The sequence below is a fragment of the Rhinolophus hipposideros genome (assembly GCF_964194185.1).
Source record: "Rhinolophus hipposideros genome assembly, chromosome: 19".
Taxonomy (NCBI): Eukaryota; Metazoa; Chordata; class Mammalia; order Chiroptera; family Rhinolophidae; genus Rhinolophus; species Rhinolophus hipposideros.
In genome coordinates this window covers 13,093,722-13,110,833 of record NC_138065.1, presented here as the reverse complement: position 1 = coordinate 13,110,833, position 17,112 = coordinate 13,093,722, and the positions used below count along the sequence as shown (strand labels likewise).

Below are 17,112 nucleotides of genomic sequence, written 5' to 3'. Positions count from 1 at the left end.
TGCCTCATTAGCATATCATTTAAATAGCACTAATTTCCCATCAAAATCTGTGGTCCTTTCCCTACTAAATCAGCTAAATCAGCCTGGGGACACTTCCGGTCTAGGTCCCAAGGCCTGAGGCCCAGGCCCAGCTGCTGCACAGGGGACAGGTTAATGGAATGTCCTAAGAGCAGAATCAAGTTTAGTTCTGTGTCGGCCACTAACTCACTGCTGGGTGACTTTTCGTCTTCCCCTGGAAGACCCACAAGGGCAGAGTATCCTAAACAACCAGCGCAAAACTATTTTTTGAATAGGTAGTAGTTTTTTGAACAAATGACAATGACTCTGGGACAATCACTCTTCCTTACTGGACATTGGGGAGAAGGTAAGGAGGCTAAATTTGACCAATAGTTTTAACATGTGGGGCCATGGACAGCTGGGAACACTCTCCATGGAAAAATGACCATATTTCAACATGTCATGCATAATTCCAGACATTTTCTAGACCCTCTGAGGTCAATTTTTGTACCAGATTGGGACGCCCTGAACCAGACAAGGTTGAAAATCCTTCAACTTCTACCTCTCAGATTTCTGAGTATCCTGGCCTACGTGGATCTTCCGGCCATAGGAACCCAAGAGAGAGAATGCAATCACTACTCTTACTGGGCTCCCACTATGTGCCAGGCATTCATTTAAACTTCACAAGATAAAGTAGGCACTGTGATCCCTTTCATAGAGATGAGACACCCGAGGCCCAAAGAAAATGAAACAGTATGCCCAGGGTCACAGAGCTGGTGAGTGATGGAGCTGGGATTCTCTAGGGTCAATTTTCTTTCTCAGTTGTTCCAATTCAGTTTCGCTCCTCTCACCACACTGGCTCCTCTCCCCCTCAAGCCGCCTCCCCCACCCCATCAAGCACCTCTCCTCCCTGGGAGGAACTAACTGGCTAAGCAAAGCCCAGGGTCCAGCCTTTGTAATGGAGAGTCCACAGGACAGGTATCCCAGGCCAGGCAGAGAGGGGTCCAGTGTACTCAAGTGGCCTGGGTGGTCTACACTTGAACTAACTGAGCTCCCCGCCACCCCAAAGTGGAGCAAAGAATGGGGACCTTGATGTCGTAGCTTCCACACATCCCCATTCCCTTTCATCTTGCCCCCTTGATGTATTTACCTAACAAAATCTAAACAGTCAGGGACAGACAAAACTCTCCCCAGCTCCTATGCCTCAGCCCCAGAGGCAGGGGAAACCAGCGGGAGTGTCCTGGCCTTGGGAACCTGATTCAGTTTCCCATTTCTCTGGGGCAAGGAACCCCACCCCACTAGCCGGCTCCTCTGAGCTGTTCTGCAGAAGTCTAGAGCTCTCCTGGGTGCTTCACGGTTTCCACTTCATGCTGGAGGAAAGGCCCACTGTGCAAGGTGCGTGCAGGAGCAGCTATCCCAAATGGTTCTCTTCTCTTTATCCCCCTCCCCCTTGTCATGTCAGTAGCTGCTGCCCAGAACAGATCCACGGGGGAGCGGGAGGGTGGGAAGACCAGCGGCTTCAGTCGGTCAATTTATGGCGGACTGTGAAGGGGTATAACTGGAGATCATTAATGAGAGGTTTTGGGGTGGCATGTGGTTGCTGTTGGCTGAGGGCAAGGATTCTCTGTTGTCATACCCCGCACCATGGCCACTTCTGAGCCATCTGAATGCTGGGGAATCCAGCTGTGGAGTAAATTAGCCCTCAGAGGAAATCAGACAGAAATGCCTCAGGTGTGTGTGTGTGTGTGTGTGTGTGTGTGTGTGTGTGTGTGTGTATCAGAATCTTCTACAAGGAGGTGCCACTGCATCACTGTGTAGCTGGGAACCAGGTCCCTCTTCCTGGGGAGGCAAAGGGAGATGGGCCCCTCACTTGAGAGTTACTAGCGTGGTTGCTCCAGACCCCAGGGCACCAGCAGGAATGGGCGGAAGTCAGGGTGGGTTTGAGAACAGGGCCTGCAAATGTGGGTGCAGCTGGCGTTCAATGCCTCCCAGTGGTCTGCCTGCCTTTGGTCTTCACACCAGGTTTCCACCCCCCCCCACCCCCCCCACCCCGCCAGCTCCGTAGAAGACACAAGAAGCACTGATACAATGAGGGAGGGGATTTCAGTCCGCCCCCCACCCTCCCGTCCACATTCTCTGCTTCATGTGTCCTGGGCTCAGGAAGAGCAGAGGGGCATGTGGCCAGGATGGTCCCTGGTGCACCCAGGAGAGCGCTGGTCCCGGCTGAGCCCGCACCGCTGCAGAAATGGGAGTGGCGTGAGGCAGTCACAGACGCACGTGTCGGACGGAACTCCAGTCAAACGAGAAAGGTGGAGATGCTTGGTGTCTGTCAAAAATTTTATTTTATTATTTTTCATTTCACACAGAATGATGTTAAAATAAATCCTCAGTAATATATATTTATACACTTATGTACTTGTGTTGATATTTACAAAAGACTGCGGAGCTCTATGAAGCCTATGTACACCCATGATCAGGTGGACAGGCAATGTTCATTGAGGCACGTATGTACACATATATGTATAACCTATGTACAAATATCAGACCCTACTGACACGGGAACTCTCAGCTGTAGAAGTCCTGGGCGGGGCAGTGTTGGTGGGGCTGAAAGCTTCCAGAATATGTCAGCAAGAATGATAATATCTTACATCCTGTGCAATGCAGTTACAGCTGGTGTCTAAATTTTCATGAAGCAAACAAATAGTTAAATGACTCCCAACTCCCATGAGTCTTCCCACAAGTCCTGCTCCGCCTTCGGCTCTCATTGGTCCCCAGCCTCTTATCACCATGGAGACCCCCGTTCCCTTTCCACATCATCCTTACGAAGCTTTATCATTAGCTTCGGAGTTCCTTCGTCTATTGATGCCAGGGAGGTTTATTTATCTGCCTGTCCTCTTTGAGTTTTCAGCAATTATTAGAGACAGGACACGGGAGGGCAGCTGAGGAGTCATATACGAGAGGCAGGGAAGCCAGTGCAACCCTAATTAGAGTCTGTGCTGCATGAGCCTACATGAGCGGCCATTTCCACATTTCATATATATATATATGTGCGCATAATATATAAAACCTCCAGAGACAGCCTCTATAAGCACATAAGTACACAGGTCTACAAAAGGAAATAGCATCCTGCACTCATGAGCCTTACAGTTGGGTCCCTGGTGGAAACTAGACAATCCTCCTTAATTGCTGGCACCGACTATTCCAAGATTGCCCTTGGTGGAGAAAAGGGGTGCAGGGATGCAGAACCCCAGGCCGAGGCCAGTTTGGCTGGGGCATTGTTTGCTCAGCAGGCTGGAGCTCAATCATGGGGCTTTCCAGCTTCCTGGGGCCCTCCAAATGAAGGAATCATCCAAGCATGACAACAAAAGGAAACTGGGTCGCTGGATCCCACGTGAAGGCAGAAGTGGGGCAAGCACAGAGCACACTCAGACCCTCCGGAGCGGACGCTCACCCTCGCCAGAGCCAGCGAGGCCGCTCTTCCTGCTTCCGTCTCCCCGTTCTTAGCCCGTGGCTGTTTGCTCCGTCCCAGCCCTACCTTGGCCTGCTCTTCACAAACTAAAAAGGCAGTCGTGTCACCAGTTGACATGGCAATTGTTTGGTAGCGAAGTCAGCCCCTACATAAGTTTCTTCCTTCTAGCCCTTCCCCTTACTTTCTCTTGCAGCCCAGAGCGTTTATGCGCTCAGACAAATAAGGCAGTCAGTGTCTAGGGAATTGTTTTCCAGGAGAAGCAGGGCTGAGAGGCCTGTCATGAGGGCCGAGAAGAGACACAGGGCTGAGTCCTTTGGGTCGCTACCTAAGATCCTAGCACACAGCCAAGTCTGCACTGCCTGCCCCCCCCCATGTGGATGTTGCAGCAGCTATCCACACTGTTATGTAATCACACCTGCCCGGTGCGTCCATCCGTGGAATGATGCAGGACTTCTCAGCTGCAAACGCATCTGGAATATATCTGACTATTTTAGGAGTGCAGGGGAGCAGAGAAAGTCACATCTGTTTCTACACCGAAGTTCATATAGTGTGGAAGTGGCCATCCAGACAGGCTGCTCCAACTGCCCCAGTTAACCAGCTGGTTGTGCTCACTCTGATGAATGGACTTCTCCTATCTGACCACCACCAGCTTGGCTAGATTGGAGGGCTTCTGGGGTGTTGGAGATGGCGGACCCCCCTGGCACGACCTCCATCACCCCAGATACCAGTGAGGAATCCCTCCCACCCCTGTCCCGGTACACAGTGAACGGCAGGAAGTGAGCTTGAAACGATCTCCCATGGGTCTAAGACGCTTCCAGGCAAAATGGAGAAGGAGAGTGTGATTCCACTCAGACCCAGCTGGGTCTCCAAAGAGGCAACTACATTATAGCTGCTCTACTGCCCACATCCACAACCTAGATTTGGTCAGAATCAACAACAAGATGGGTTTGTTAGTTTCACCGGTCGCCACACATCTCACCTTCCATGGCGCAGACACATGCGTTAGAAAACAAACGTTACTTTCGGATCTCACAAAATTCAAGCCTAGGGCACCACCAAAACCAAAACGAAACAAAATGACGAAGAGAAAGCTAAACAGATCAGTCCTTTGCCAGGTCTTCCAGCTTTCCACTCCCCCAGAGCTATAAAGTTTGGAATAACTTTTCTGGTCCTCAGTGATGAGGTTACAGCCAACCAGAGCAGACAGAATTAAGGATTAAGCACCTGGCCCTTAGATCAGACTTCCCTTTTATCCCTGAGTCAGGCAGCCACCGGGGAGGGAAGGGAAAGATCCTGGAACTTGATCTTTTGTTATGAAAGAACCATCTCCTAGAGAGGTCCCTACATAGAAGGAAAAGAGCTGAACTGGAGAGGTGGTAAGAATGCAAAGGAAGGTCATTTTGAAAATTCAAACAAATTCAGTTTATTTCTTGGATTGCCAAATTTAGGGGATCAGTCACTGTATAATTGTCTAATTTTTGAAACAGTGGTATACATATATACATATACTATACATCTATTTACACAGACATATGTATATATGAAAAACCTCTGCTAACTCAGGACCAATTAACCAAAACCTCAATGAACGAGAATTATGTTTTCTTACTATACTTTCAGTAGAAAGAGGTAAATGACAGCAAGGGCATTATCTGCTGAGCCAGATGTGCCCAGATGGCCAGCTTCCTGGTGTCTGGCAGCCAGCATACATTCAGCCTATCTCTTTGGTCTTCTCCGTTTACACTTCTGGACAGTGAACCCTGAGGCTCAGAATGGCAACCCTGAGCAATGCAAGGCCTTCTGTCATCTGCAAACACTTGACTTACTAAGGCAGGCAAGTTTATACTAACCTACTTAGGAAATGTCATTTTTTTTTTCAATAACAAAGGTTGAACCAAAACATGTTTCCCATTCCCACTCAAATAATCAGAACTGTAAAGCAAGCAGGATGTTCCCTTCCCTGAGCATCTCCCCACCAGTTAACTGAGGTTTTGCTGTACAAACGTATGCAGAGCAAGGTAGATTGAAAAGGATTGGAATGGGACCCCGGGGTTGCTGGCCTCCCTGGTTGTCCAGTCTGAATATTTAACCTCACAGATTTTTTTTTCAGGAAAGGGGACTCTTCTGGACCCTGGTCATGTGTGCACATAACCCCCTGCACACCGTACTGGGTGGTGGGGTCTTTCTATCACTAATGTCATGTCTTAACCACCCAAATTTCTATCCCTGTAGACCTCTACCCACAATTCCTTGTTTCCCTCCATAGTTGTCATGGAGTCCCTTTGGTTAAGCAAGTCAGCCTATTTTGAAGGACAGCCAGAGGGCAATTCCCCAAATCTGCCCACGCTACCGATCCCAGGTGCAACCCTCCAGGCTGCATTCCCCTAGCATCCATTTCCCTGGGGAGAAAAGGAAACAAACAGATCAAGTAATGGCTTTGAGTGCATGGAAATGATGTGCTGTAATGGCTCAGGACACTTTATTCTTATCTATTGGTAAGCGCTTTCCTGCAGGCTTCCATTACACCCTGCCTGATTGAATGAAAGTCAATGAGATGGGCTGGTGCGTGAGGTCACTCAAACTCAAGGTTTCAGTGCCTAGAGGTTGTGAGAATGCTGTGGGAGAGAAGACAGAAAGGGGAGGCAGGAGGGAGAGACAGAGATGCACTTACAAACAGAGAGAGACACACGGGAAGGAGACAGAGTGACAAAGAAAGCCTCCTCACGGACCTTCTTTGTGCATACATTGCACCTCTGCATATGTTTACATTCCAGAAGGACGACCAGGGCCTCAGGACAGGAGTCACGTGAACTCGTGGGAAGAAGAGGGAACTACGGAGACAGTGAACTAACAATGCCCAGAAACCAAGGGCATCATCTGATAATCCAGGTACTATCACTTTTCGGTCCTGAGAACAAGATTTTGAAATAGCTATTGCTAAAGAAAACAGTCACTATTTATTTTATTGCACTTTTCCTCTTTAAAAATATTTAAACACAAACTATGAGATATGGAGCTGAGCTTTGGTGGGAAGGGAAGCAAAAAAAAGGGAAAAGTGAATGAGATTAGGTTCAGGGAGAGACCCATCTCAGCTTGTAGGGGATCTACCACCTCCACCTGTCCCTGCTTCCTGCTTTGATGGGGGGAACAGGGCCGGTCTCTCAACAAGGGCCAAGTCTGAGGATATAGATGATGGTCCCAATAGCCATTGAGACACCTTCCTGCATCCGGCACCCTGCCAGTTGGCTCAGATGTCTAATGATGTTACTAAAGTTAAGGTCATGGGTTCAAACCTGGCAATGGACCCTGCCAAGGCTGGGGCAATCTCCATTGTGTCCCCAAGGAGCACCCTCAACATGACAGCCTATGTGGACCAGCCCTGTCCGACCAGGCAGCCATCACCTAGATGAAGGCTCATGGCACTGGGCCCCAGGGAGGCTGGAACTGGAGCAGGGCTCCAAACCCCCACACCTGGGTCAACAATTCAAAACACTGTGCTCCTCCTGTCTGCCATGGTGAGTATGGTGCCACCTTCACAAGCAATTTGCAAACTGTCCTATAGTTTTCTTTGGGGGAAAGTCAGACTCCACCTCTCTTCTCTACTACTGTGGGTAGCGCAGACTCTTCAGTCCAAGAATCTTCACAGGGTACTGCCCTTTCTCAACAGGGGTTGGCACTGATATTTTAGGGCTGACCATAAAGAAGCCAGTTGGCCACAGACCTCACGACGATGGAGCGAGAGATCCAGAAAGAGCAGGTAAGACAAGCAAGTCCTACAGCCCTCCCCACTTGGGGCACACACGTGAGCACCCAGGCTTTCATGGGAGCCCTTTCCACACCAGGCCAGTGGGGTCTGGAGGCACACTCCTCTGGGACCCCTTTTAAAAGGCTCACCTGCTGGTCACATGCCTACTCCATCCTCAGATGCCCAGTTGAGAGGGACAGAAGGATGCAGGCAGGAAGAAGCTTCAGGAAGCACTGAGCCTTAATTTTGTCCTTAATTAAATTTAGGCTCCTGAAAAGTTTACTCAGAAATTTGACCAGCTCAGTTACCCTCTCTTCCTGACAACCTCCCCATCTTTCCTGGACCTTTCTCTTCAGTCTCCTGAAGACTCCAACTTCCTTGAAAGGTTGAGCACACAGAGGCACCTGCTGAAACCAAAGGGAAAATCGCTATCTTGACTTGGAAAAGCTGGAAAGGCCAGCATGTTGCACTAAATGTGTGACTTTGGACCCACCTGTCCATTCCCTGATGTTGCTTCCTCCACGGAGGTCAGAAGCTGTGACCATCATTAGGAGGGAAGCATGGGACACACCTGAGATGGCTGCAGGAGTAGAGACCGCAATGCCTAATCTGACACCGGACTTGAACCCCCAACTTTGACGTGAGGGGAAGCCTCTGCCAAAATGTACCTAGCTCTCCGCTAGTCCTTCTAGTGGGAAGAACCTGCTCTGTAGATAAGCCAAAACAATGGGTAATCTTACAAAGCATTTAAATCGGACCTTAGAACATAGGATACAAATCAGGCCCTTCAAAAATTGCTATTTGCTTGTGTAGCATGAGGGTCAGGCCCTCCGTCAAGTTTCGCGTAAGCTGAATTGGTGTGTGTTTCCTCAAGGCGCAGCAATTGGATGGAAGACAGGGCATCCAGATGGAGCCCCGGAGAGGGGCCGGAGCATGCCTGGCATTGAATACCCAGGAGGACTCGGCAGTTGACCCTGTGGGCTCATGCCCACGAGCCAATGAGATGCCACAAGCAAGTAAAGTGGCTCATTTTGAGATAAATCTATATGCGGTCTCCATGTTCAGACCCACGGGGGATGAAGGGACAGTGAGGTCTGTGGACGGAGAGAATGTTGGGGGAATCTTCACTTCGGTTCTGATCCTTGTAACGTTGAGTCATCACTGCTTTGAACAGAATGAATGGGTCTGAATACAGAGATCTCAGGGGTTGGGAGCAGGAGAGCCCGGGCTATGGGGTTCTCTGTGTGGACTGGCTCTGAAGGAAAGGGCATGGCCAGGGGTGTATTAATAACCCGCCAGCTGCCCCAGGTCCTTCCACACTCTGCACCCGGGTGTCTCATGGGAGGAAGGTGGATAGGCAGAAACCCCTAGGAGGTTTCCAGTCTTAATCAGAGATCTGGTTGACAACGGTAGCCCATCCTTCTGCTTTAACCCTTGGCGGTTACTTCTGTGAAATCTGGAATGAGAGGGAGAGAAGAGACTAGAGGAAAAGGCTTCTTGAGGATACTGAGGGGTATGAATGCAAGCTAGGGAGCAGTGATTAACTCTGATCTTTTGTTTCTGCCTATTAATTTATAGCTCTGGGGGTAGAGCAATGCATCTGAGTATGTGCACATTTCGTATGTATTGTGTGCGTATGTTCTTGCGTGTGTGTGCTGTATTTCGTGTGCTTTGTATGAGTAAGTGCGTTGTGTGTATAAACTGAGTTGTTCGCATTTTGTGTGCGGAAACAATCGTCAAGTATCCTTCATATATTTTGTATGCAAACTCCTTGTGTTCGTGTAATTTTGTGTAGTTTGCATTGGAGTCACAGGTTGTGTCTTTATACATGGCGTGTGTAGGTCTTGTGTGTGTGTCTGACATTAGTGAGCACACTCTATGTCTGTGCTGGACGTGCGTATTTTGAATATGGGTATAACCGTGGATCTTCCGGGTATGTCCTTTTGGTTAATTTGGTCTCTGTGCATTTTGCGTGTGCGCTGCACGTTTTGACTTTGTGTATTGCAACAGTGTATCCATCTCTTTTGTGGTGGGTGTGCCTGTGTGTGAACATTTTATAGTCCCAGGTCAAGGACACAGGGATAAAAGATGTACCCCCTGACCTAGGCCTTAGGTATGGGTGGTTCTACCATCTCTTTTTCCAAGGTCTAGGTCCCTCCTACCCCATGTCATGGAAATTCAGCACCACCTCCCGTGAAGGAGAGGAAGAGGAGCACAGAGACTTCGTGCTGGGTCTGAGATCCCTGCAGACACCTGGGGATGTGGGTAAACAGGAACTAACGAGCACCCTGGGCCTAGCACCCTTAGCTGGTGCCCCACCCCCAAGGTAACTGCAGGTGCTAAACAGCCAACAGTGAGGCTAGGGCTGGAGTCACCATTGGGCAGCCCCCCGCCCAATTCACTGTGTTTGGGAAATTTCAGCTATTATGTTGAAAGGCAAAGCGGCCCAGGCTGTGAGGCAACGCCTCCCCACCTCACCCCATTCCACGGTGAGCCTGCACTCCACCTGTAGGCTGTGCAAGCGGTCATTTACTCTCCACCTGTTTCGGGGGTGGGGACCAACGCACTACCCATCCTTTGGTTTGTTGGAGCAGCTCTGGCGGCCAGTTTAATGGGGAAAGAGTTTGAGCTTGTCAATCAAAATGATGCCTGTGGCTCGGCTAGGGATTTCACCCTTTGGTCCTGGACTTTAGAAGTTTCCTCATAGAAGAGGCTCCCTTTAAGTCCAGACCTGTGGAATTGGGTCCCCAGAAGCCTTCTTCCTTGGCGTCCTTGGTTTCAAAGCAGATGATCTGCTCTGGCCCTTTCGGGAAAGGTTCACGAAAATGACTGCTGCATAGCTAAATGACAGTGAAAACCAAATGGGTGGGGAAAGATGAAAATGGAGATGGTTCACATGAGAGACCGTGGAGAAGAGGGCTGGGATGGGGCTGGCCCAGGACAGCTGGAGCCGTGTGGGCCATGGGCCCGTGGGCACTCAGTAAGACAAACTTCAGCCATGGGAAACTGAAGCCGCAGCACATGGAGGGCAGAGAGAGAATTCTAACGTCTAAGAATCCACGGAGACTGGAGTGTCTGAGGCAAGGGCAGCAAACCCAGGCCCAGTGAGCTTGCAATGAGCTCCATGAACCCATTAGGCCTCTTAGATAACCAACCCACCAAGCAGTGGATTTGCCTGAACCTGAACTCCAGAAAATGAATAGATTTGTGAGTGTGTGTGCATATAAACACACACACACACAGGCATGTATATGTTCACATATACATACACTATAGTGCACATAGTCAAACACATGCATAAATTGCCCTGTGTCAAAAATATTGCATAAGCTTATACAAGGTTCCAATGCAATTTCCCCCCCCCCCCCCATAGCTAGCTAGGTAGAGGAGCTCATGAAGGAGATACCCGGTATATATTTATATACACTGGATCCACAGATCCGCTTTGCTCAGGACCAGATGCCCTGGTCAGCTGTATCGTCACACCCACGGCTCGGTTAATTCCTAACGGATGGTCATTGTGAGGTGTTTAGACGCTGCCTTCCCTGCTCACTCTCCTGGATTTGCAGAGGTCTGTGCCCCCATTTAGAAGAACAGGGATGGGGTGGGCTGGAGGGCTAGAAGTTTTGGGTCCCCATTCCAAATAGCCTATTTTTTTTTTCCCTCCTGATTGAGGTCTTCTGTCTTTAGGTAGGGGAAGAAAACCCTTAGTTCAATGCCATTCCTAGGCTATGAATACTCTAAATATGAATACTGTGTAGGCTACTAAGAAAATAGGTTATCTCCTGTTTTAAATATTGAGATTCATGCAACAAATACCCATGCAGCTCTATTGCATCACTGGAAGATTTCACTGCAGTGTCAGCGTAGCTGGACCACAGCTCTAGGAAAGCAGACGTCTGCAAACTCCAGTGTAACGAAGAAGTCAGAAGTGTTTTTGTGACCCCAAAGCCTGCAAAAATGGTGAAATTTGAAGCTGAGAGGTCCCTTGGTTTGTTAGCTTCTCCCCATAGGCCTAAGGGAGCAAATGTGAAACTTGACAACTCACATTCGGTCATACTAACTGTCCCTCCCCCGGGCTTCCCTCACATCGACACTGCAGAGAAAAAACCAAATGCAGCATTTTCCGTTATGAAACACACAAGCCTCCCAAGCAGCTACTTGGCAACTACAATTCGAATGCAAACCCCAGCCTGTGACACAGAAAGGAATTCCAACACACAGGGTGGTGTGTTCTTTTCAATGCAAAAATGGGAATGACCTTTTCAAATAATTACCAGCATTTTCAAGCTAAGCCACCTTGGTTTTCCTCTGTGAAGAGGAAGGTGGACTCAGATGGGTGGTGGTGGTGGTGGTGGGGTGCTGTGTGCATTTAATTAGGAAGGAAAGGTGGCACTGATATGGGGGTCATGTATGTGCTACGAGGTGGCCTCAAAATCCTGGCTCCATAGGTGACTCCCATCTTTGGAAATCCCTAAGCCTGTGATGAAGATTCGCATGAAAGCCATGGATAGGTCTTCTGTGTTCTAAATCAAAAATCAAAAGATCGAAAGTCACTTGCACGACTATTGCTTTCCATGCAGAACCAGAAACACACTGTGGAACACACTGACTACAATGCAGGCTATTATGCAATGTCTGCATTAGTTCCGGTGAGCTGTATGGTAATAAGTTTCAATCAGACATCGGTTAACATTTTGGTAATATTCACATAGTTTGTATTAGCCAAAGTGCAGTTGGCGGTTTTCAAGTTCTCCTCTCTAAAGTCCTCGTGACTGTTGTTCACCCCCTCCTGGATCTCCATGTAATCAGACTTACTAATGGTAGAGGCACTTCTACTTTTCTTTAGGTCAGGGGAGGATGGGATCTTTGGGCAGCTTGTCACTTGCAAGTACTGGGCCTGCTCCTCTCCCTCTGTCTCCCGGTGGTAGAAGTAGTTGAAATTGGACACTATGACGGGCACCGGTAAGGCAATGGTTAACACACCTGCAATTGCACATAGGGAACCCACGATCTTTCCCCCAATGGTAGTCGGAACCATGTCTCCGTAGCCTACAGTTGTCATGGAGACGACTGCCCACCAGAAGGCATCCGGGATGCTGGGGAACTGGGAATCTCGTTCATCGGCCTCGGCGAAATAGACAGCACTAGAGAAAAGGATGACCCCAATGAAGAGAAAGAATATCAGCAGGCCCAATTCCCTCATGCTGGCTTTGAGGGTCTGACCTAGGATCTGGAGACCTTTGGAGTGTCTGGACAACTTGAAAATCCTAAAGACTCTTACCAACCGGATGACACGGAGGATGGCCAAGGACATGGCCTGCTGGCCCTGCTGGGCGTCCTCTGGCTTCTCGGCCAGCTCCGTGCCCAGGGTGATGAAGTAGGGGATGATGGCCACGATGTCAATGATGTTCATGATGTTGGTGAAGAAGCCGGCTTTGCTGGGACAGGCAAAGAACCTCACCAGGAACTCGAAGGAGAACCAGATGATGCAGAGGGTCTCCACAATGAAGAAAGGGTCAGTGAAGGAAGTCGACTGCTGGTACCCGATGGTGCTGTTGGAATAGGTGTGGAAGGTCACTCCACCGCCATGCATGTCTTCATTCTCGTCCCGGAATATGGGCAACGTCTCCAGGCAGAAGCTGACGATGGAGATTAAGATCACCATGACAGATACTATCGCGATGATCCGGGCAGGCCCTGAGCTCTCTGGATATTCAAAGAGGAGCCACACCTGTCGCTGAAACTCATTTTCAGGCAGAGGCCGCTCTTCCTCTTTGATGTAGCCTTCGTCTTCCCGAAACATCTCCATCGCTTCTTCCCCCAGCTCGTAAAACCGAATTTCTTCAGAGAATATGTCTAAGGGCACGTTCACAGGTCGCCTCAGCCGGCCCCCGGACTGATAGTAGTACAAAATGGCATCAAAGCTCGGGCGGTTCCGATCAAAAAAGTACTCATTTCGAAGGGGGTCGAAGTACCTCATCCGCTTCTTTGGGTCCCCTAAGAGGGTCTCTGGAAACTGGGCTAAAGTCTTTAGCTGTGTCTCAAACCGCAGCCCCGAGATGTTGATCACCACCCGCTCACAGCACTCGTGGTCAGCCTCTGGGTCATAGGTGTCCTGTGGGTGCCCGGGGAGGGCAGCAGCCTCGTCTGCTGGGTCTCCGGTGGCCACTGTCATAATGGGGACTAGGAGAGGTGCCTCACGCTATGCCTTCCAGCTGCCTGGCAGCAGGGAGCTCAGGGTGCTGCTGACGGCTCCAGGAAACTCAGGAGCATGGGCCTGGGCTCCTGCGGGAGAGCCCCGAGGGCTCTCTGAGAGCCGGAGAGATAGCCTCGCTCGGCTGAAAAACAAGGCAGGTAAGGACATGAGACCGTGCCGTGTTGGCAACCCGGCCTGAGGTGCCAGTTTGAGTCGCCCATCTCTCAGCCAAGCGTTCAGAAACACGACCACTACTACCATGACCAGAAAGCACAACTTACTTTCACCTTGTAAGTTGGCTGGGGATCACAGGGAAATCGGTGGCCGTCTCTCAAGAAAGCCCTAGAATGCCCTGCATTGGAAGAAGGTGGCAGTCCAGGCCCCCCCTGCACGGCACGGGCTTCATGGAGCATACCCCACACCAGAAGCTGGAAGGGAGCCCTCCCCCAGGTACCGAGCTAATGTCTTGCAGATACCTGCACCCTGGAAGGTTCTGTCAGTGGTGAATCCTGGACTTGGGTGTCCCTCACTGCCCCCACCGAAATGATTCTACACGTGGCTGTTATTAAATGATAGACTGATTTACCTGGCAAGGTAGGGATCTGAAGTTCTCTTCCTTGCAGAGCTGATCAAATGCTGATGGGCTCCTAGATACACAGACCGGCAGCCTGACTCCCCATCACGTCTTCACACTTGAGCTGGAAATAATGGTGAGTCATTCTGGGCAGGAGGGCAGGTTCCAGGTCCTGGAGGTGAGCCCCAGGGCTGAGCTAGGCTGGAGGGGCGGTGGGGGCCCGGTCAGAGGCATGCAGGACTCGAGGACGACGGCAGAGCTTGGGTCTGGAGCCTTTGGAAGGAAGATGAGATACAAAGGTCAGCAAAAGCTGGAGTCCTCCTGGCTGTCCTCAGGAGGTGTGACGTTGCCCCAGGTGGAACCAGGGCTTTCGGGCAGCTAGTGCCAAGATTCAGGAGCACGCCGGCAGCTTCCCTTCCATGCCCCCTTCCATTCTGGTGTCACATCTGAGACTAACCCTCAGCCCCCTCCAGCCTCCTCTGGGCAGGCTTCCATCAGCTGGAAGCATTTTCTCGCAGGGAACCAGCCTTCAGGCTTGGCTGAGACTGTTTCCTCCGAGGCCTCTCTGGGCTGAGCCAGACTCCCTGTTGGTCCTCAGCAGCCATCAGGAGAGACTCTGAGCAAAGCCCTCCCACCTCCAGGTCAGGACACAGCATCTTGCAAGAGAGGGCTTCCCAGACTGTAGCCTACTACAAACTCTGACCTCCTCAGGGTCCTGGAGCAAGAAGAATCCCCGCAAACCCCTCCCAACACACTCCTTCAGAGCTCATGTAGGGAGACTCCTCACACAAAAAGATCCGCTCTACAAAACTGGCTGGCTGGGGCCCAGGACGGACTCTCCCTTGGGGACCGCTAGGCAGCCGGCCTCCATCGGGCGGGTAGCATTTGAACCGGGCAGACGCTCGACCACCGACTTCTTCCCAAGAAAACAATCCCTCCCATCTCCTCGGCAGGGAGCACGGAACGGAGGCTCAGCCCGTTTGACTGCCAGGCGGCTTGGCCGCAGCGAGAGGGGCGCCTGGATGAGGCCGGCATCCGAGCTGGCCCCCTGCCGGCTCCATCCCGCGGGCCCCGGGGTGGGGAGGGGGCTGGGTCCTCTCCCCGCTGCTCCGGGCTCCGGCCGGGATTCCGCCGGCGTGCTTCGCGCGCGGCTGTGCGCGGGCGGCCCAGACCCACCGGCTGGCCCCGGCAGTCAGCGCTGCCTTAACCCCCTCCTGCCCGGATCGGGGGGGCTCTCGCTGCAGGCCCGGGCGCAGCCCCGCTCTTTTGGCCCTGGGGTCCAACCGGGGGACCGCTGAGGCTCTATCTCCACTGGAAAACACTGGAGCCTGAAGTGTGGAGGGTGGGGAGCGGGCGGCCACCCCGGATCTCCGCTCCTCTTGAGCGCGGGGGCTCCACGGCCGCCCGCGGCCCCCGGGAGGCGGAAAAGCCCTTCTCCGCCGCAACGCTGTTTTGATTCCGCAGCCCAGCCGTCCCAAGTGACACGGGTCCCACCGACCAGCGCTATTTACCAGACGTGGTCATGCTGCCAGCTGCGCCTCCCATCACCCGCCGGCTCCTCGCTGCGCCCCCCGCCCCGCGCCCCGCGCCGCCCGGAGGGCCCCCGAGCCCACACGGCGCCCTCTTCTTCCCGAGGGCGCCGGCTCCCCACCCCCCGCCCGCCCCGACTCAGCCCGAGCCCGCCGCGCCGCAGGCGGCACCGTCTGGAACCGCGCAGCGCAGACCCGGGAAGCGGCGCGCGCAGCCCAACGCCCCGATGCCGATTTACCCTTCCCGATGGGCCCGCGGAGCCTCCATGTTTCGGGGTGACCCGCGGTGGCGTCCCGGGCGGCAGCGGCGGCGGGTGCGGGCGGCCAGCCGGGAGCCGGCTCTGCAGTCCCGCGGGCGGCGCGTACGGAGCGCCCGGCCGCCGCCCGCAGCCGCACCGCGCCGCACCGCCGCGCAGCGCCGCACCTGGCCCGGCTGCGAACTCCAATTAAAGGGGCCGAGCGGGCCCGGAGCCCGCGGGGCGCGCGCCCGCCGCCCCCGCCACGCCGCTCGCCTGCTTGGGTCCCCGGATCTCGGCCCCCACTCCATCAGGAAAACACCCCCTTCTTCGGCAGAGCCCGGCTTACGCACCAGGACCTCGTGGAGAGCTCAGCTGGGTGCTGCCGGGGCCGGAACGCAGGGCGCAGAAGTTGAGGAGCGGTCAGGAGGGGCTCCTGCCAACAGGATGAAGTAGGCAAGGAGGAAACAATCGATAGCAGTTCTCCCAGGCCCGAGGGAGAGGTGTTGCCATCATTGCGGTGTGGCCAGGCAGAATCTGTAGACCCCCTGCTGGCCCCCTTGCGCCGGCTCGCCCCCTCCTCCAGGCCTGCCTCCCCACCTCCCTCTTCCCCATCCACAGCCTTGGCGTGGCGCGGAAATGCAGCAGGTGCGGGCCGTGGTGTGGCAGAAACTTGCTGCTGCGTTTGCCCCACCGGGAGGAGCCACAGGGACCCGCAGAACTGCAGAGCCGGTCCTCCGGACCCCTCCCCCAGGGCCCGGGCAGGGAAGGCTGGGGAACCTGCAGCGGCCCTAGGGAAGGGCCAGCTACTCACCAAACGGGCCCGCTCACAGACCTTACGAAACCAGCTGGCCCACGGGACTCTGAAAATGGGAGTGCAGCTCACAGCACCCTGGGGTGGGCCTAAGATGCCCTCTGCTTTGGGAACAACGTGTGTGGGAAGCCCACCCTGCCCTCTGCTCAGACAGGGTATCTGAGAGGGTTGGGTGGCTCCCACCCAAGCACTCCAACCGCTGCCGGTTCTGTTCTTCAGATCCCTGTCAGAATCCCTCTTCCAAACCCCAGTTCCTTGAACCTAGACTGCAATGCAGAGAGGCGGGAGTCCCAGGAAGGCACCTTCTGGGTCCTTCTTTCTCAGAGAACCTCCTCGCTAGGTCTGTAGCTGTGATGGAACCCACAAGGTCCAGCTCTGTGAGATGCTGGCCTTTCATCCCGGGACTCAACCTAGAGCTGCAGAGGGTGGCCTGGAAGGGCAGATGACTATATGGTAGGGCCCCTTGAAGCTGGGTGGTCAATGTCCCACCAAAGGATGACCTGGGTGTTTTGGAACCCTGACAGTACTTACTAGGCAAATTAATCCACG

At 52.8% G+C, this 17,112-nt stretch overlaps 1 protein-coding gene across 5 annotated transcripts; it reads right to left on the bottom strand.

Moving 5' to 3' along the window:
* Positions 1-2,320: 2,320 nt before the first annotated feature.
* KCNA2 (potassium voltage-gated channel subfamily A member 2) lies at positions 2,321-16,838 on the bottom strand. Of its 5 annotated transcripts, none has more exons than XM_081025049.1 (3): positions 16,103-16,838; positions 13,997-14,257; positions 2,321-13,552 (listed from the first exon to the last, which is right to left on the bottom strand). In XM_081025049.1, exon 3 carries the CDS (start codon positions 13,387-13,389, stop codon positions 11,890-11,892), a length of 1,500 nt encoding a protein of 499 aa, XP_080881175.1. In that variant the 5' UTR covers positions 13,390-13,552; positions 13,997-14,257; positions 16,103-16,838; the 3' UTR covers positions 2,321-11,889. The 5 variants fall into 5 exon arrangements, with proteins under 5 accessions (XP_080881175.1, XP_080881173.1, XP_080881176.1 ...); XM_081025047.1 differs by lacking the exon at positions 16,103-16,838 and adding an exon at positions 15,753-15,935; XM_081025050.1 differs by lacking the exon at positions 16,103-16,838 and adding an exon at positions 15,496-15,546.
* Positions 16,839-17,112: the final 274 nt, after the last annotated feature.